General features: G+C 42.3%; 1 protein-coding gene across 4 annotated transcripts in view; it reads right to left on the bottom strand.

Annotated features, from left to right (window-relative positions):
* Positions 1-2: 2 nt before the first annotated feature.
* The window catches only part of LOC139576411 (potassium channel subfamily T member 1-like), a 112,153-nt gene continuing 90,718 nt past the window's right edge, over positions 3-21,437 (bottom strand). For all 4 annotated transcript variants that reach the window (XM_071402518.1, XM_071402519.1, XM_071402523.1 and 1 more), the window contains 11 exons: positions 19,013-19,084; positions 18,607-18,741; positions 14,281-14,392; positions 13,875-13,976; positions 13,274-13,357; positions 9,936-10,064; positions 7,648-7,954; positions 6,425-6,487; positions 3,636-3,647; positions 3,009-3,093; positions 3-2,868 (listed from right to left, as the gene is read on the bottom strand). In XM_071402518.1, coding sequence (XP_071258619.1) covers positions 2,739-2,868; positions 3,009-3,093; positions 3,636-3,647; positions 6,425-6,487; positions 7,648-7,954; positions 9,936-10,064; positions 13,274-13,357; positions 13,875-13,976; positions 14,281-14,392; positions 18,607-18,741; positions 19,013-19,084 — 1,231 coding nt within the window. In that variant the 3' untranslated portion in view covers positions 3-2,738. The remainder of the gene's footprint in view (positions 2,869-3,008; positions 3,094-3,635; positions 3,648-6,424; positions 6,488-7,647; positions 7,955-9,935; positions 10,065-13,273; positions 13,358-13,874; positions 13,977-14,280; positions 14,393-18,606; positions 18,742-19,012; positions 19,085-21,437) is intronic.

The raw sequence follows: 21,437 nt of genomic DNA, 5'->3' as shown, positions 1-21,437 counted from the left end.
CATTTCAATGTTTCCAGCTGCATGCAGCATTTATTGTTCATATTTTACATCACGGTAGAGAAGTAGACCTACTTCGGAATAAGAAAAAGTACAAAATGGATCAAACCTTTTTGACAATTAACTAAAAATGTGATAAAGGTAAACACAAGATTTTGTCTGGAGGACATGCATGGTCCCATATAAAGATATCAAATGACATGCTGACAAATAACAAGTGGGAGATGTGATTAATTTTCTAGTTGTGATACTTCACACAGGTCACCTAACTGTAGGAAAACATATCTGGTTTGGCAAGCTTTCTCTCAAAACATGCTTTTTGTGTTTGCATGCCCCTTTCTATATTACAGTATGAACTTCAACATTTATTTTTTACTCAACTTCTCCAATAAGAGAATTTCCTTGGGGTTCCGTTCACATACAACGATGAGGGGGGAGGACACGAGGTGATGATCTGTAAACTGCCCTTCTGGGGGCCTGGCTAGTATGGAACATATTTTATCTACACATACATACAGTACTTCAATGGGAATGGAGACACATTACATTACATCCCAAAACACATCAAGGGCTACTCCAGAGATCTTAAAACTGCAAAATAATGTAAAAGCCTGACTTTACCCACTTTTTTCCCCTATCTAACCTATCCATCAACTTAATCTCATTCACGCAATCAGGCAATGCATGTTCAGAACTACTTCCCTATTACATTTTTTAACAAATGAGCAGAAATGGCACATATCAAAATATATTTCTGTTTACAATGATCATTTAAAACTTTGCAAATGTACTGAACAAAGGCCTAGGGCTCTATTCAATCTTTACAGCTGACGCGTTACAGACTCTGCGATAGAAATGTAAAGGTAATTTCCGATTGAGCCGCCATATGCAGTGTTCACCGTGAACGCCGTCGCCGCTAAATTGGGAACAGCCAATGGCAATGTCCTCTTTAGGTATAATGCCAGGAGCTGCTTGGTGGATTTGACAGCCCTAACACAGTTCCACCTCTGACACGAAAAACAACCGCTGTGCGGATGTCGTCTAAAGCGGATCGGATTGAATACAGCCCTTTAAAAGTTGATATACTATATATATATATATAAAACACTTCTGACTGTATGGAGACTGATTCCTACTGTGCGAATACTAAAGTCTGTTTTATTGTATAGTTAAAGTTTCGGGTTAAAGGGTCATGCTATAACGCTCTATCAACGACCACCGAGCTTAGTGCAAAAATATTTCAAGTCCCATTTGTTTTCATTTGACTAATAATGACCAAACGAACATTGAACCAAACAATGCGGATAAAAAATGTTTACAATGATAAAACCACACATTAGTCCAAGCAAACAGTATCAGAAATACAGCTGAATAATTATTAAAATATATAAAGCACACACAATACTACATTTACTGTACAAGTGATGCACGTACAAGTGAAATTACATATTGGAAGGCAGCTTGCAACACTGCACTCCAAGCCCAGGTACTGGCCATATTAACAGACTTCAAGTAATTGTTCACTCCAACTCATCTTTACATCAGATTACTTTTGATATCTGAAAACATAACAAAATGTTCATTTTGGAGTGAACTATCACTTTAACTATGCCTGTCTCTTATTGTGCAAAATAAGTACTCATAACAAGTGTTCATAACATAGGGTTGCCACTGTAAACAGCTGTGAAAGATTGTTCTACTGTAATTAATAAAATCCTGTCAGAAATGTGGAATGATTGAGCATTGGCTTTCGTAGAACATTGACTGATACATAAAGAAAAAACAGAACCTGTATGGCACAAATAGAATGACGTAGGTGCATGGTGTAATCCATTAAGTATTCTATACTTTTTAATAACAAATAGCATGATATTCGAGAGAAAAAAATGTCATACAGAATGAGCACTAAAAGATAGTGTTTAAAAAATTGCTTATAAAAGTCTTCCCACACACTGTTTTCACATAATTTCAATGAAATTACGTTGAACCAACGTGGGATAGATGTTGAATTGACGTCTGGGCCCAGTGGGTTGTGCTCATAGGGAAAATAATAAGTTCTCATGTACTTTCATGATTGATGTGTATGAATACTGCCAGGAATTCTTGTTAAGGAATAACAATTTCTGTACATGACTTGATTTTGCAACTGATATTCACACAGTCTACACACACACACACATGCCAAGTGTGCTTGGTGTAGCTCGCAGGTGCGCCATTTGGGCAGAGTTTGCCCTTTTGACACCTTTCTATTGGTGCTAAAGTGCAAGCAAGCTCCACCCACCTAGTATGCCGACGAGCTAAATCAAACAAACCTCTAAATATTCAGAGCATCACATGACCTCCGACATAATCTGTCTCTCCTCTCCTTTGGTTGGTTACCAGTATGTTTCCATCGACTGGTGCATTGTTCATGTTTTATCTTTTGCAAAGAGGGCCATGTCTGAGTCTTTGTGTCTGATGCTCTCTAAGGGGTTAGGTTAGGTAATGACGAGGCACTCTTCATGCATCCTCCCATAGCAGCTCAGTGACACGTGTCTCTCTGTATGTCTGATACAGGGTGGAGGGGGATTGGAAGGTAAGGGTGGGCAAGGGCAGTGGGGATCTTCCCCTTGTATGGCACAAATAGAATGTATCGTGCAAAGGCGGTGAGACAAGGGGGCAAGAGGTCCGGTGATGGTGAGACAAGGGGGCGAGAGGTCCGGGGGTGGTGAGGCGAGGGTGCCAGGAGGGGCGAGGGGATTTCAGAGGTGGGTCTCATCCCTGGTCTCTGTGCCAAAGTCCTGCCTTGTCCGGCCGCCGCCGCTGCTCTGCCCCTGAGCCGCATCCTCAGGCACGTCGGGCCCCGCCAGCGGGTCGGACCGGATGATGTAGCTAGAGAGAGATGAGGACAAAACCAACTCGCTTGGGTCACCTGCTAGTGACCAGTCGACACAGCTTAGTACAGTATAGTACCGATACTGTAAAGAAGAAGGGATGAAAAGAGAAGAGACGCCTCTCCTGCTGGTACTTACACAATGTCATTGAGCTCCAGCATGGTATCTGGAGGGGGGTTGATGAGAACGTAGGACAGAGTGTTCTGGTGGTCGTTCATCTCATCTGGAACAGAACAGATGCAGGGACAGCTCTTAGCAGCTGCTCTGGCTGTACCAGTCCCCTCATAGTCACCAATTACACACACCATTAGACAACTAATGGTCCATTTAGAAAATGGAAGTATAGGATTCCCTGATCTTCAGTAAACGGCTGACTGACATAATAAATCATATGCATATACAGTAAGAGCTGTTTTAAGGGCCGTTCTGGCTGAACAAAGCTTATTTATATATAGTAAGCCTATAAGTCCTGTATGATATAAGTCCTGTGTTCATTTTCTTAATGTCTATTCAAATACAGTATAATCAATGGTGTGTAACTGAATATCCCTTGACATGGCATACTTTGATGTCCTGTGCTTATCTTGGAGTAGGATCAAGTTGCCCCTGGGCCTAGGGAGGGGGAAAAGTCTATTCAGAGTGAGTGAGAAGTGATTGTGTTTTACCTGTTTCGCGTGTATGAGTGAGAAACTGTGCACCTGGGACAGAATGAGGCTCAAGCTTGGGGGTTGGGGTGGTAAAGTGCATCTGCTTCTCCAAACCCACCTGTGTTTGCCCCTTATAATGCCAGGCGGGGTGGGTAGGAGAGAGAGAAGGTCTAACTGTTACTGACAGGGCATGGCTGGTACAGGGTAGGCCCATGCTGCCACAAGGCAAGCGCATCCCTCCATGCGCAGTTTAAGAAAGACATGCAGACACTGTCCACATCGATTCACCTTCTGCGCATTCCACACGTCGGCCTGGTCACGCACGGCGACAGGTCACCATGGTTGCCATGCCAACGACACTCAGCCCCCATATAAAAATGTTGACACACCCACAAACACAACTAGAACATGCTCTGGCATCCGGCAGGGCAGACTCAACCAAACAAAGTGAGGCTCAACCAATCTGAGAGTGAAGCAAAATACATTGGGTGTGTGGGATTAGAAGGGGTCCTAATATAGCGTCAATCTAGGATAGTCTTTCAGAGGGACTAAAATGTGATGAATATTTTGAAATCATATTGTATTTAGGCTAATAAAATCCTAAATGTTTTTTCTGTTAGAAACCATTGTTATATTCTACAAGATTCTCAGTGTAGCTTTGGTTTGTTGATAGTAATGTACTGTTGACCTTCCGAACAACACAGTCATAATGCTTTCTGCTCCACTCTGTCCCATCCCGCCGTACTGTAGTGTATCCACACTCTGCTGCCCTGCAGTAACTTGGTAGTCTGTCTGGCCGTCTCTCACGTTCCATCATCAGTCAACAAGTCCTAGTTCACACAGGTTGTACAAGTGATGCACAATGCATTTGAAACAACTGTTGTGTACATCAGTTGTACAATTTGAACTAGGCCTAAGTCTCCCACTTCAGTCCACACAACGCAGAGAGAATGAAAGACTGCTCGTCTGCCACCCAACACCGCCATCATCATTATCACACAGAGTCATGCAGTAGTGCTGTATGATTATGATTCTCCATCTAACCTGTTCTGGTCTCTTCTCTTAACGGATGCTCTGAAATTCCCTGCAACTCTAAGACAGTCAACACTAACTCACAGGCTACTGTCGTACTTTCATTCAATAACACAACATTCTGACTGCCTATACTACAGTAGCCTAGCTATTCAAAACAGGTACTAAACTACTAGTATGACATCGATCCATCCACCATGTATTTTAATGAATATGGTACCATCTTCAACCGATCTCGCCTTTTAAAGGGATGGTGGTATATCCACCACTTGAGATGTCTTACAAAGTAGAATATTAGAAGCATATACAGTGCCTTCGTAAAGTATTCAGACCCCTTGACTTTTTCTACATTTTGTTACGTTACAGCCTTATTCTAAAATTGATTAAATTAAAGATAAATCCTCAGCAATCTACACACACTACTTTATAATGACAAAGCAAAAACAGGTCTTTAGAAATTGTTGCAAAACAAAAAACAAAAAACAAATACCTTATTTACATAAGTATTCTGACCCTTTTCTATGAGACTCGAAATTGAGCTCATGTGCATCTGGTTTCCTCTGATCATCCTTGAGATGTTTCTACAACTTGATTGGAGTCCACCTGTGGTAAATTCAATTGATTGGACATGATTTGGAAAGGCACACACATGTCTATATAAGGTCCCACAGTTGACAGTGCATGTCAAAGCAAAAACCAAGCCATGAGGTCGAAAGAATTGTCCGCAGAGCTCTGAGACAGGATTGTGTTGAGGCACAGATCTGGGGAAGGGTATCAAAAAATGTCTGCAGCATTGAAGGTCCCCAAGAACAGTGGCCTCCATCATTCTTAAATGGTAGAAGTTTGGAATCACCAAGACTCTTCCTAGAGCTGTCCGCCCGGCCAATCGGGGGAGAAGGGCCTTGGTCAGGGAGGTGACCAAGAACCCAATGGTCACTCTGACAGAGCTCTAGAGTTCCTCTGAGGAGATGGGAGAGACTTCCAGAAGGACAACCATCTGTGCAACACTCCACCAATCAGGCCTTTATCGTAGAGTGGCCAGACAGATGCCACTTCTCAGTAAAAGGCACATGCCCGTTTGGAGTTTGCCAAAAGGCACTTAAAGACTCTTAGACCATGAGAAACAAGATTCTCTGATGGTCTGATGAAACCAAGATTGAACTCACATCTGGAGGAAACCTGGCACCATCCCTACGGTGAAGCATGGTGGTGGCAGCATAATGCTGTGGGGGCGTTTTCCAGTGGCAGGGAGACTAGTCAGGATCGAGGCAAAGATGAACGGAGCAAAGTACAGAGAGATCCTTGATGAAAAACCTGCTCCAGAGCGCTCAGGACCTCAGACTGGGGCGAAGGTTCACCTTCCATCAGGACAACGACCCCAAGCACACAGCCAAGACAACCCAGGAGTGGCTTTGGGACAAGTCTCTGAATGTCCATGAGTGGCCCAGCCAAAGCCCAGACTTGAACCCATTCTAACATCTCTGGAGAGACCTCAAAATAGCTGTACAGCAACGCTCCCCATCCAACCTGACACAGCTTGAGAGGATCTGCAGAGAAGAATGGGAGAAACTCCCCAAATAGAGGTGTGCCAAGCTTGTGTAGCAGCATAATCAAGAAGACTCAAGGCTGTAATTTCTGCCAAAGGTGCTTCAACAAAGTACTGAGTAATACTTTTTGAAGGCACTGTATAATTTCCCTAACAACATTCTTCTGTGAGCAATGAGCATAGCTTTCAGGAAAGTAGCACTATACTTGAACATATAGAATGAAATTCTAATTTCACACCACTTGACATATTTAAGAGATGGGAGTGATGACTAAATGAAATGTGTTGCATTGCATACTGTATGTGAACACTACTGTATGTGGGATTACCTTGTAAATATCCTAGATTTACTCGGTTCATGACATCACTCGCAGTAAGATTAGCAACATCCTCTACAAGACAGAAAATAAAAAGAGGAGAATGAAAAGATTAGGCAAGCAGCAAAAATGCAATTGCAGTTTTCAAAAGGGGATGCAAAAATGACCTAACATGCAAACAAATATGTTTTTTGAATTATTTCATAAATATTAGATAATTTATTATGTAAATATTTACAGTATTTCTGTCTCAATCATCCAATTTAAAATCACCAGTAAATCATTTGTTAAGTATTTAATTCTTCAGTATTTTTTTATGCTTCTCTGGCAGTATTACGTAATAAGCATTTTCCCTCGACAGGGATGATGAATGAGTCATCATACTGTTTTGGCATGAGGTATTGTATGCAGAATTATATAGGGAGATATTTTTGGGGTTTTGCAAAAGAAGGCGAAGGAAGTTGAGGAGAGTGGAAAAGAGTGAAAAGAAGTGAGAGGGGAGGAGATGCAGTCTGAGGGGAGGCAAAATGCAGTCAGATGAAATGCTTCATTATACTTCAGTTGTCCATCCATAGGATACAAGTAACATGAAGGTTTATGCACATTCATAAAGAGGTTATGCAGGTACATTATCATACTATGTAGAATCATGTGAATAATGGAGAATAGTCCTCAATATTTACAGTATGTTAGGCGTTGTGAGATGTTTATATGGTTATTGGTGTTATGGTACTTCTTATACACCCCTTTGAAATGGTGTTCAATGAAGTGAAGTGATGGACAGATTGCATGGTGAAAATAACAGTCAGAAGCTATGTAATACATCTTTAAAAAACTAACACAACTCAATAATATTACTATGATAGAATTTTCATCTGCGGAGATAATTAGTAATTGACAAACAATCAGATTTAACACACAGCAAAATATATCCCAAACATCTCCAACAATATATCCCAAACAAGTCCATCATAAAAACTCCCAACTAATCCCCCATCATTGTCATTCCATACAGCACCAATTCCCAAACGATGACAGTTAGGGTTGCAAAATTCCGGGAACTTTTAATATATTCTCTGGTTTTTCAGAAATCGGGAAAACCAAGGAATTTATTGAGAGTTCCCGGAATTTTGCAACCCTACAGGTGACACATATAAGACCACCAAACTAAATATGACACAGCACCCTATAATATCACTCAGTATTACCAGGGTGTCCTGTAACTTTCCGCTCACCGTATCCGACAGTGGGCAAGCCTAGGTGCTTCATGCGGTTCTTGACCAGCTCAGACAGCTCCTGTCTCTCGGAGCGCCGGTACAGGTTGAGGCGCTGCTGGGAGATCCGCTCGGTGCGACTCGGTGGCTTGGTGTTCTTACGGCTCAGACGCCGCGCCCACTGGAGGCTCTTCTTCCTCAGCAACGGATGTTCTGATTGGTCGCTGGTGGTGGAGTTCCGCTGAGCTGTTTTCTCCTTCCACGACCCGCGACGATTGTTTCTCTGGTCGTCTCCACCAGTGTTCTCTACGTTGATGGATACTTGAGACTAGGGGAGGGGGAAGGGTTAAAACCAAATGAACTGTGTGGACAGTATGAGGATCCAATAGGATGTCTTGGTGACACTTTACATCAGTAATGGAAGCTCTAGATACGCATTTATAGTGCATTATGAAGAAGCGCTTGACTGACAGCATTACTGAAGTGCCAAACAAAACACAACGCATACTTTCATTTTGTTGTACTGCAAATATGAGCAGATAATGACAGTCCTGTTATGTAAAATGTCAAGACAAGGATTTCATCTTAACTGTGGGTAACTAGGAAGGAGGATACTTGGACAGACCAACAAACAAAAACGCACAATGATGGATGAAATAAAAAAACTTGCACAGAGTAGCATTGGCAAAAGTAAATATAATTTACTTGACCAAGAATGTTTGTTTGTGAATGGTTGCACCAAATAGTTCAATGATGCATAAAAAGCCTAATTACAATGATTAGCAGCACAATTATAGCACAAATACACTGAGTGTCCACTGAGTGTACTTTCCATGACATAGACTGTCAAGGTGAATCCAGGTGAAAGCTATGATCCTTTATTGAGGTCACCTGTTAAATCCACTTCAGTCAATGTAGATGAAGGGGAGGAGACAGGATTTTTAAGTCTTGAGACAATTGAGACATGGATTGTGTATGTGTGCCATTCAGAGGGAGAATGGGCAGGACAAAAGATTTAAGTGCCTTTGAACGGGGTATGGTAGTAGGTGCCAGGCACACCGGTTTGAGTGTGTCAGGAATGGCAATGCTGCTGGATTTTTCATGCTCAACAGTTTCCCGTGTGTATCAAGAATGGCCCACCACCCAAAGGACATCCAGCCAATGGCAGGCTAGTAGTCGAAAACAGGTAATTATTGAAAGAGGACAAAGAAGGCTGAGACAAATTGTGCAGAGAAACATACAGCCTACAGTTAGTCAACTGACAGTCCAGTACAACATTGGTGCCCAAAGACCCATAAAAGAATGCACAACTCGTAGTACCTTAACCATGAATGGGATATGGCAGCCGACGGCTTTACAGAGTTCCACTTCTTTCAGCAAAAAACAAGAAATTGTGGTTGCAGTGGGCTAAGGAACGAAAACACTGGACACTGGAGAATTGGAAAAACATGTCTGGTCTGATGAATCCTAGTTCCTGCTGTTTCACGCTGATAGGAGGACTAGGGTATGGAGAAAACCACATGAGTACATGCATCCATCATGCAGCATGTCAACATTGCAGGCTGGTGGTGATGGTGTGGGGAGAATTTTCATGGCACACAATAGTCCTCTTGAAAAAAGTGCAGCAACACTTGAATTCCACATTATATCTGAACATCATTGCCAATAAGTTGCATCCCTTCATAGCAGCAGTGTACCCATCTGCAAATATATTTTTTCAGCAGGATAATTCCCCATGCCACAAGGCTAGGATTGTCCAGGAATGGTTCCACAAACATGACAGTGAATTCATCTTACTACAGGGGCCTGCCCAGTCACCAGATCTCAATCCATATGAGCATCTGTGGGATGAGATGGAACAATCTATTCGGAGTAGAGATCCACTACCAGCTAACTTGGAATCAATATGGGCCAGCATCCCTGTGGAATGCTTTCGAACACCTTGTAGAGTCCATGCCCCAACGAACTGAGGCTGTTCTGAGGGCAAAATGGGGTGCAACACAATATTAGGAAGTTGTTCCTATTGTTTTGTACACTCAGTAATCTATTGATGACGCAGAGGTGGCTTTGTTCAAATTATTATTTTTAGAATGCATCCTTTCTTTCCATCCTTCCTTCCTTCCTTGAGCTAATCATTTATCATTCTGTGATATGACAAGTCGAAAGCAAGATTACTATCCCTATTGCTCTCATTTACCTCAAGAAAGAAATGAAGAGAAAAAATAAATAGGGGAAGGAAGGAAGGAAAGAAGAAAGGAAGGATGCCTCTCCAGAGTATTTGAACAGGGACAGCCTCTATCTTGTCTTACCTCTGAGGAGGAGAACATGTGTGACTCTGTACGGTAGATGCCTATTGGAATCTCTGCACTGGAAGAACACAGCTTTTGGAATAACCTGCCATACGTCCTGATCCACAGGTCCTCCTCTGTCACCTTCATCTGGGAAGGAGGAGGGAGCACATTCAGTATACACATCACATGTATATAAGCATGCACACCCGCCCGCCCACGGGCACACACGCGCACACACACACGTGCATACACAAAAAGGAAGACCCAGTTGTGCGTTGACCTATGATGCCTCCCTCCCAGACGAACTCAATGCATTCTATGCTCACTTCGAGGTAAACATCAATCCATGCGCTGTTCCGGATCTTGCTCTCCGTGGCTGACATGAGAAAGACTTATAAACGGCTTAAAACTGGTAAGGCTGAAGGACCTGATGGAATACCAGGGCAAATCCTCAGAGCATGCGCAGATCAGGTGGCAAGCGTCTTCACCAACATTTCCAACCTTTCCTTGACCTTGTTGAAAAACGAGTTTCAATGACTCCAACCTAAGTGTATGTAAACTTCCGACTTACACTGTACATATTACCTCAGCCTCCACCATATCCCTGCACATTGATATGGTACTGAACTGACCTTGTATATACAGTTGAAGTCGGAAGTTTACATACAATTGGGTTGGAGTCATTAAAACTCGTTTTTCAACCACTCCACACATTTCTTGTTAACGAACTATAGTTTTGGCAAGTCGGTTAGGACATCTACTTTGTGGATGACAAGTAATTTTTCCAACAATTGTTTACCGACAGATTATTTCACTTATAATTCACTGTATCACAATTCCAGTGAGTCAGAAGTTTACATACACTAAATTGACTGTGCCTTTAAAAAGCTTGGAAAATTCCAGAAAATGATGTCATGGCTTTAGAAGCTTCTGATAGGCTAATATTACATAATTTGAGTCAATTGGAGGTGTACCTGTGGATGTATTTCAAGGCCTACATTCAAACTCAGTGCCTCTTTGCTTGACATCATGGGAAAATCAAAAGAAATCAGCCAAGACCTCAAAAAAAAAAATTGTAGACCTCGACAAGTCTGGTTCATCCTTAGGAGCAATTTCCAAACGCCTGAAGGTACTACGTTAATCTGTACAAACAATAGTAAGCAAGTATAAACACCATGGGACCACGCAGCCGTCATACCGCTCAGGAAGGATGCGCTTTCTGTCTCATAGAGATTAACGTACTTTGGTGCGAAAAGTGCAAATCAATCCCAGAACAACAGCAAAGGAGCTTGTGAAGATTCTATAGGAAACAGGTACAAAAGTATCTATATCCCACAGTAAAACAAGTCCTATAATCGACAGAACCTGAAAGGCCGCTCAGTAAGGAAGAAGCCACTGCTCCAAAACCGCCATAAAAAAGCCAGACTACGGTTTGGGGGAAAAGATCGTACTTTTTGGAGAAATATCTCCCGGGTGGCGCAGTGGTCTAGGGCACTGCATCGCAGTGCTAGCTGTGCCACCAGAGTCTCTGGGTTCACGCCCAGGCTCTGTCGCAGCCGGCCGCAACCGGGAGATCCGTGGGGCGACGCACAATTGGCATAGCGTCGTCCGGGTTAGGGAGGGTTTGGCCGGTAGGGAGGGTTTGGCCGGTAGGGATATCCTTGTCTCAGTATGTAAAAAATGTAATAAAAATGTATGCACTCTACTGTAAGTCGCTCTGGATAAGAGCGTCTGCTCTTGGCCGGTAGGGATATCCTTGTCTCAGTATGTAAAAAATGTAATAAAATGTATGCACTCTACTGTAAGTCGCTCTGGATAAGAGCGTCTGCTAAATGACTAAAATGTAAAAATGTAAATGTAAATGTCCTCTGGTCTGAGGAAACAAAAATAGAACTGTTTGGCCATAATGACCATCGTTATGTTTGGAGGAAAAAGGGGGATGCTTGCAAGCCGAAGAACACCATCCCAATTGTGAAGCACAGGGGTGGCAACATCATGTTGTGGGGGTGCTTTGCTGCAGGAGGGACTGGTGCACTTCACAAAATAGATGGCATCATGAGGGAGGAAAATTATGTGGATATATTGAAGCAACATGTCAAGACATCAGTCAGGAAGTTAAAGCTTGGTCGCAAATGGGTCTTCCAAATGGACAATGACCAAAAGCATACTTCCTAAGCTGTGGCAAAATGGATTAAGGACAACAACAAAGTCATGGTATTGGAGTGGCCACCACAAAGCCCTGACCTCAATCCTATAGAAAATGTGTGGGCAGAACTGAAAAAGCATGTGCGAGCAAGGAGGCCTACAAACCTGATTCAGTTACACCAGCTCTGTCAGGAGGAATGGGCCAAAATTCACCCAACTTATTGTGGGAAGCGTGTGGAAGGATACCTGAAACGTTTGACCCAACTTAAACAATTTAAAGGCAATGCTACCAAATACTAATTGAGTGTATGTAAACTTCTGACCCACTGGGAATGTGATGAAAGAAATAAAAGCTGAAATAAATAACTCTACTATTATTCTGATGATCCTAACTGACCTAAGACTGGAACTTTTAACTAGGATTAAATGTCAGGAATTGTGAAAAACTGAGTTTAAATGTATTTGGCTAAGGTGTATGTAAGCTTACATTCTTGTGTGTTTTTTTTATCTGACCTGTTGTTGCTTTTTTAAAAGATCCTATTCTTGACTCTATTTCATACATTTGATATTGAACTCTGCATTGCTGAGGAAGAGCTCGTAAGTAAGCATTTCCTGGTATGGCTTACACCTGTGCATGTGACAAATGAACTTGGATTTCATTTGAAACACACACAACCACACACCCAAAACAGGTGTGCTGGAAATGTTTTTGTTTGTGCTTTTCTAATAACCAATTTCTGTGTTCTTTATTTGTGCTTTTCTAATAACCAACTTCTGTGTTCATGCAAGTGACTGATTGAACGTGCCTGGGATAAATCCTCACTGTAGTATCTGCAATTTGGCAGTACGCCCAGACCCTTGTTTGGAGAACAATATCTCAGTTTCAAGGTCTCAGCTTGGAGAGAAGAAGCCTCGTGAGGTATTGGTCTGCCACATTCATGAACCAGTATTGGTCGGTCACATGAATGAAGCAAACATTAATGCTGAATTAATTATGAATAATGAATACGCTAAATCATGCAAATATTACTTTCTGTGTAAGTATATAAGAGAACTAACGGGATTGCCCCGTTAGAACTAACGGGACTGTACATGGTGCATTGAGTTGGTTGGAACCTCTCCAGCATGCTAATAATAAAGAATGTTTAATTTAAGATTGACTTAGAGTGTCCCTGTGTAAGAATTTCCACGACACAGGTATCCATACTTACTGCACATAGGTAACCAGACCCTGGTGTGGTGTCCAGGCCTAGTAAAAGTCTTGCTATGGGAATCATATAGTCCTTTACAAATGACTGTAAAAAAGCAAGAGAATGTATAAACAAACAGGAGGAACCAGAGACTGAAAACACACTCATGTCTAGTTCCAAAGAAAACACTATTGAGGAGAGGTGAGAAACTACTGAATGATCATTGCGCTCAAAAATACTTTAGCTCTCCCTCTCTCCCTTCAAAGACAGTGCAATATCAGATGCTTTTCTCAGTAAGTACTGGAGTAAGATTACATCATACACTGATAAGCTCCACACACCCCTGTGAACAGAGTATTCCCTCGAGACACTGATCTAAGATCAGTTTTGCGGTTCTCCACCGAATAGTTAAGGGTTAGGATTTATAGAAGTTAAGCTGATCATAGCCTAAGGGAGTGACTAAGTGATCAAACAGTCCACTCTGCTGGCTGAGAAGGTGATACACTGCAGATAAGCTCCCTAGCTACGTCTGAAATGGGACCCCGGTCAAAAGTAGTGCAGTATATAGGGAATAGGGTACTATTTGGGACTCTATCCTAATACATTACATCTGGTAACCCACTTGGTAGAGCAGCGTATCCAGCATACTGATACTGAACACTCTGCCTGCAGCGAACGGCAGGCGGAACATGAAGGCCAGGTTGGAACCCTTATCACGCTCTATCTGTAGGGGCGAGAGGGAAGAGGAGGGGAGGGAGAGAGTGTGGGAGAAGGAGCAGAGGGAGAGTGGGGGTGAGGAGAAGAGAAGAGAAGAGGGAGGGGGAAAGAGTTAGGAGAGAGAAAGAGGAGTGCACATGAAATGTCACCAGCTGGCTTGCTAACCCAGCCCCAGGGCTCTATATATTAATGTCTGAGTCTGTATAAGAGTGCACCTCCCACACGACATCCACACAGACAGATAATAATGAGGGCTGAAGCCTGAGATCTAAAGATGGAGGAGTGACATGCCCCTGAAATGCTCTGCTCACCTTCTCTAGCTTGGAGAGAGCCAGGGAGTAGCAATCCTTAGCCCTGAACTGCATAAACCTCATGTTGGAGGGGTGGGTCAGCTCGGTGATGATACTGAGACTGGGGAACAGCCTGGACAAAATGGAGAGAGAGAAAGAGATAGAGGTGGAGGAGAGAGGGAGAGAGAGAGGGATGAGGGAGGAAGGGAGAGAGAGTGGTAGGGAGTGGGCGGGAAGAGGGGATGGAGGGAAGAGGGGATGAGGGAGGGAGGGCGAGAAGGAAGGGATGGAGGAAGAGCGAGAAATAGAGAGAGCGAGAGAGAGGGAAGAGGGAGGGAGCAAGAGAGGGAAAGGGAGGGAGAGAAATAGAGAGAGAGAGGGGACAGAGATTAAATGCTTTGGGCTCACCAAGCTGGCAGTGATGCATAGATTACATTTTAGGATGTTGAAGAAGAAACCTTGCAGAGGTTTTCTACCCTGATAGATGCTGTTTAATATAGTTTCACCCAGGGTTTTAATAACTTCAGAGACTTTTCAGGGAAAATAAACTACAGTGGCTTGCAAAAGTATTCACGCCCTGTCACGCCCTAACCTTAGAGAGCCTTTTTATGTCTCTATTTGGTTTGGTCAGGGTGTGATTTGGGGTGAGCATTCTATGTTTTGTTTTCTATGATTTTGTATTTCTATGTTTTGGCCGGGTATGGTTCTCAATCAGGGACAGCTGTCTATCGTTGTCTCTGATTGGGAACCATACTTAGGTAGCCCTTTTCCCTCCTTTCAGTGTGGGAAGTTGACTTTTGTTAGTGGCACTTAGCCCTGTAAGCTTCACGGTTGTTTCTTTCGTTTGTTGTTTTGTTGGCGTCATTTTTCTAAATAAAAGGATTATGTACGCTCATCACGCTGCACCTTGGTCTTCTTCCAGCATCGGCCGTGACACGCCCCTTGGCATTTTTCCTATTTTGTTGCCTTACAACCTCGAATTAAAATGAATTTTTGGGAGGTTTGTATCATTTGATTTACACAACATGCGAAATATTTTTTATTGTGATACAAACAAGAAATAAGACAAAAAACAAAACTTGAGCGTGCATAACTATTCACCCCCCCAAAGTCAATACTTTGTAGAGCCACCTTTTGCAGCAATTACAGCTGCAAGTCTCTTGGGGTATGTCTCTATAAGCTTGGCACATCTCGCCACTTAGACTTTTGCCCATTCTTCAAGGCAAAACTGTTCCAGCTCCTTCTGATTGGTCGCTGGTGGTGGAGTTCCGCTGAGCTGTTTTCTCCTTCCACGACTCGCGACGAGTCGAATGGGTTCTGCTGGTATACAGCAATCTTTAAGTCATACCACAGATTTTCAATTGGATTGAGGTCTGGGCTTTGACTAGGCCATTCCAAGAAATTTAAATGTTTCCCCTTAAACCACTCAAGTGTTGCTTTAGCAGTATGCTTAGGGTCATTGTCCTGCTGAAAGGGGAACCTCCGTCCCAGTCTCAAATCTCTGGAAGACTGAAACAGGTTTCCCTCAAGAATTTCCATGCATTTAGCGCCATTCCTCATTCCTTCAATTCTGACCAGTTTCCCAGTCCCTGCCGATGAAAAACATCCCCCACAGCATGATGCTGCCACCACCATGCTTCACTGTGGGTATGGTGTTCTCGGGGTGATGAGAGGTGTTGGGTTTGCGCCAGACATAGCGTTTTCCAAAAAGCTCAATTTTAGTCTCATCTGACCAGAGTACCTTCTTCCATATGTTTGGGGAGTCTCCCACATGCCTTTTGGCAAACACCAAATGTGTTTGTTTATTTTTTTCTTTAAGCAATGTCTTTTTTCTGGCCACTCCTCCGTAAAGCCCAGCTCTGTGGAGTGTATGGCTTAAAGTGGTCCTATGGACAGATACTCCAGTCTCCGCCGTGGAGCTTTGCATCTCCTTCAGGGTTATCCTTGCCTGGTCCGTGAGTTGTAGTAGGCGGCCCTCTCTTGGCAGGTTTGCTGTGGTTCCATGTTCTTTCCATTTTTTAATAATGGATTTAACTTCTTATGGCTGCAGGGACAGTATTGAGTAGCTTGGATGAAAAGGTGCACAGAGGTGCCCAGAGTAAACTGCCTGCTCCTCAGTCCCAGTTGCTAATATATGCATATTATTATTAGTATTGGATAGAAAACACTGAAGTTTCTAAAACTGTTTGAATGATGTCTGTGAGTATAACAGAACTCATATGGCAGGCTAAAACCTGAGAAACAAATCTAACCAGGAAGTGGGAAATCTGAGGTTTGTAGGTTTTCAACTCATCGCCTATCGAATACACAGTGGGATATGGGTCAGTTTGCACTTCCTGCGGCTTCCACTAGATGTCAACAGTCTGTAGAACCTTGTCTGATGCTTCTACTGTGAAGTGGGGCCGATGGAGACGGGAATGAGTAAGGTCTACCATGAGCTGCCCATGCTCTGACCATGCGCATTCACATGAGAGGGAGCTCTGTTCCATCGCACTTCTGAAGACAATGGAATTCTCTGGTTGGAACATTATTGAAGATTTATGTTAAAAACATCCTAAAGATTGAGTCAATACATCGTTTGACATGTTTCTACTGACTGTTACGGAACTTTTTGACATTTCGTCTGCTTTTAGTGAACGCGCTTCCTGACTTTGGTTTGTTTACCAAACACACTAACATAAATAGCTATTTGGACATAAATTATGGACATTACCGAACAAAATGAACATTTCTTGTGGAAGTGGGAGTCCTGGGAGTGCATTCCTACGAAGATCAGCAAAGGTAAGTGAAGATTTATAATGCTATTTATGACTTTTGTTGAGTCCACAATTTGGCGGGTAACTGTATGGCTTCCTTTTGTGGCTGAACGCTGTTCTCAGATTATTGAATATTGTGCTTTTGCCGTAAAGCTTTTTTGAAATCTGACACAGCGGTTGCATTAAGAACAAGTGTATCTTTCATCAAAGTTTATGATGAGTATTTCTGTTATTTGATGTGGCTCTCCGCAATTTCTCTGGATATTTTGGAGGCTTTTCTGAACATGGCGCCAATGTAAACTGAGGTTTTTGGATATAAATATGAACTTTATCGATCAAAACATATATGTATTGTGTAACATGAAGTCCTATGAGTGTCATCTGATGAAGATCATCAAAGGTTAGTGATTCATTTTATCTCTATTTCTGCTTTTTGTGACTCCTGTCTTTGGCTGGAAAAATGGCTGTGTTTTTCGGTGATTTTGCGGTGACCTAACATAATCGTTTCTGGTGCTTTCGCTGTAAAGCCTTTTTGAAATCGAACACTGTGGTGGGATTAACAAGAAGTGTATCTTTAAAATGGTGTGAAATACTTTACAAATACAAAGGAATTTGAATTATGAGATTTCTGTTGTTTGAATTTGGCGCCCTGCACTTTCACTGGCTGTTGTCATATCGATCCCGTTAACGGGATTGCAGCCATAAGACATTTTTATGGTGCTCCGTGGGATGATCAAAGTTTCAGATTTATTTTTATAGCCCAACCCTGATCTGTTTGGAGAGCTCCTTGGTCTTCATAGTGCCGCTTGCTTGATGGTGCCCTTCGCTTAGTGGTGTTGCAGACTCTGGGGCCTTTCAGAACAGGTCTATACATACACTGAGATCATGTGACAGATCATGTGGCCCTTAAATAAAGTCCACCTGTGTGCAATCTAACTTAGGGATAGCCGGTCCGTCAACGGGACAGTTGTAAATCATGTAGCGCCGTGTGTCATGATCGCAGATTTTAGAGAAACAACACATGTCGGTACATATAAGTGTCTTATATTGGCTGAAAGCTTAAATTCTTAATATATAACTAATATATAAATATAACTGCACTGTCCAATTTACAGTAGTTATTACGGCGAAAGAAAAAAAAATGCCATGCTATTGTTTGAGGAGAGCTCAAAACAACAAAACACTTTATTCACTGCGACAGGTTTGATAAATTCACCTCTGAAGGTGAAATGTGTACTTACATTCTGAAATCTTGCTCTGATTTTTCACCCCAAGGGTCCCAGAGATAACATGAAGTGTCGTTTTGTTAAATAAAAATCATTTTTCATATCCTAAAAAAGGTCCATATAGCATGCACGATCGATTTTGTATGTGCAAAGAAAGGAATTTGAAAAGAAAGGAAGAAAGGAATTGTTTTTCTGTCAGTTCCATGCTTGCAAAACAATTGTCCCTCTTGGATAATAAGATTGTTGTTCATAATAATACTTTACTAGACTACAAGTAGTCCACACAATAGTTTACTCAAAATGGAGAGCCAAAACTCTGTGTGCAGTCGATAATTTAACATGGGAGAATGCCTCCCATACCATACCTGAACATGGTCTGTACGTTGACGATAGTCTTGGCATCTGCCATATAGTCCTCCTCAGCACTCATGGTGCTCTCCTTGTCCACCACCACCAGGTTATCAGCATAGATGATGCCACACTGTAGCAGATGGTCCAGGCTGCCACAGAGAGAGCAAAACACAAAAGAACGCATATTGAAAATCTGCCACAAAGAGAACCCAACACAATACACCATATTATGTAATTGATTTCACTTGATAATTGTAAATCCCTGGGATGTAATAATATGGTACGTCATGGAATGATATGTGCCTAATTGTTACCTGTCTGTGCATGATGTCATGGGGATGTCGTTTAAATAGAGAAGAGTAATTGTAATTCTGTGAGGAGGGGCATTATGTTTATAATGATTGAGTAATGAACACCTACTTATCTATGGTTCCGGCCATGAAGTAGACCATTGGGAAACAGCAGATGGCTTCTAGGAAGTGGTTGTCAGGCCTGCAAACAGGAAACGCACATCAATAGGGACAGGACACCTGCAACCACACACAGATTAAATACAGGTGTCTTAATAGGGCGTTGGGCCACCACAAGCCACTAGAACAGCTTAAATTAGACTTGCCATAAATTCTACAAGTGTCTGGAACTCTATTGGAGGGATTCAACACCATTCTTTCACAAGAAATTCCATCATTTGGATTTTTGCTAATGGTTGTGGAAAACACTGTCTCAGGCGCCGCTCCAGAATCTCCTATAAGTGTTTATTTGGGTTAAGATCTGGTGACTGACATACACACGCACGCACGCCCTTTAAACCACCTATGCTCCTTTGAAACCCCTTTTTCAACGTCACTGAGATCGTTTCCTCTAGCCATGGTACCAGAAAGATTGGGCAACTGGGCTGCAAAATACATTTAGAAATATATGTTATTCAATTATTGCACCCACACTGCTTGCGTGCATCTGCGTTGCCAAGGGCTAAAATAGAAGCCCTTTCTATTTCTGACGCAGATCGCTCTGCAAGTCCTGCCTCTCCCATCTCCTCATTGGTTTATAGAACCAGGTACCCACGTGCCATCTCCTCATTGGTTATACCCACGTGGGTGATTGAAAGACGAACTGTGTTGCCGGTCGTCGTGGTAATACTATTAAAGTTTAGATGCCAATCACCATATAAGTTCAAAGATGAAAAAGCCTGGAAGGAGGAGAGATGACTAGAAACGATTCGGTTGACCGTTTTATGTGTGGATTAATTGTCAGAGTAGAGGACCTGCATTTCAGGTAAAATAACAACTCAATGTTATATCCCAGGACAAATTAGCTAGCAACAGCAAGCTAGCTAAATAGGACAAATTAGCTAGCAAGTACAAGCTAGCTAAATTGCCATACATGTTTAATGCTTTTCGACCTGTTCCCAAATGAATGTAATTGGATCAGAGTTTGTTTTGATATTTTAACCTGCGTGTCGTGATCGCGTTTGGTGTGGTGGGACAAAATACATTTATGCACGATGGCGCACGCGCTCAGCCTGTTTGGGTTCCGTGTAAGCGTGATGTGATGTTAATTGCTTAACTCAGGAACCACATCTGTGTGGAAGCACCTGCTTTCATTATATGTTGTATCCCTCATTTACTCAAGCGTTTCCATTATTTTGGCAGTTACCTGTACATACAAGTGCGAATTTAGAAAATTAGAAGCCTCAGCGAATCATTGGAAATCAATTTGCCTTTGGCTATGCATTGAATTACATAATGCCCTAAAATGCGTCTGTAACAAACATGTATTATGTTAACTTCTTATGGCTGCAGGGGCAGTATTGAGTAGCTTGGATGAAAGGTGCACAGAGGTGCCCAGAGTAAACGGCCTGCTCCTCAGTCATAGTTGCCAATATATGCATGCTATTATTAGTATTGGATAGAAAACACTTTGACGTTTCTAAAACTGTTTGAAGTATGTCTGTGAGTATAACAGAACTCATATGGCAGGCAAAAACCTGAGAAAAAATCCAAACAGGAAGTGGAAATTCTGAGGCTGGTGGATTTTCAACCAAGATCCCATTGAAATTACAGCGAGATATTAATGGGTTTGCACTTCCTACGGCTTCCACTAGATGTCAACAGTCTGTAGAACTTTGTCTGATGACTCTACTGTGAAGGGGGGCCGGATGAGAGGAGAATTAGTCACCACTGCCATGAGGTGACCATTCTTTGACCATGCGCGTTCACATAAGAGGGAGCTCCGTTCCATCGCTCATCTGAAGTCAATGTAATTCTCCGGTTGGAACGTTATTCAAGATTTATGTTAACAACATTCTAAAGATTGATTCAATACATCGTTTGACATGTTTCTACTGACTGTTACGGAACTTTTGGACATTTCGTCACGTTTTAGTGAACGCGCTTCGTGACTTTGGAATTGTTTACCAAACGCGCTAGCAAAAGTAGCTAATTGGACATAAATAACGGACATTATCGAACAAATCAAGCATTTATTGTGGACCTGGGATTCCTGGGAGTGCATTCTGATGAAGATCATCAAAGGTAAGGGAATATTTATCATGTAATTTCTGTTTTCTGTTGACTCCAACATGGCGGCTAATGTTAATTGCTTAACTCAGGAACCACATCTGTGTGGAAGCACCTGCTTTCATTATATGTTGTATCCCTCATTTACTCAAGCGTTTCCATTATTTTGGCAGTTACCTGTACATACAAGTGCGAATTTAGAAAATTAGAAGCCTCAGCGAATCATTGGAAATCAATTTGCCTTTGGCTATGCATTGAATTACATAATGCCCTAAAATGCGTCTGTAACAAACATGACTGTTGTTCTGAGCGGCGTCTCAGATTAT

Source organism: Salvelinus alpinus, chromosome 5 (assembly GCF_045679555.1).
Source record: "Salvelinus alpinus chromosome 5, SLU_Salpinus.1, whole genome shotgun sequence".
Lineage (NCBI taxonomy): Eukaryota > Metazoa > Chordata > Actinopteri > Salmoniformes > Salmonidae > Salvelinus > Salvelinus alpinus.
This window is presented reverse-complemented; position numbering and strand designations above follow the sequence as displayed.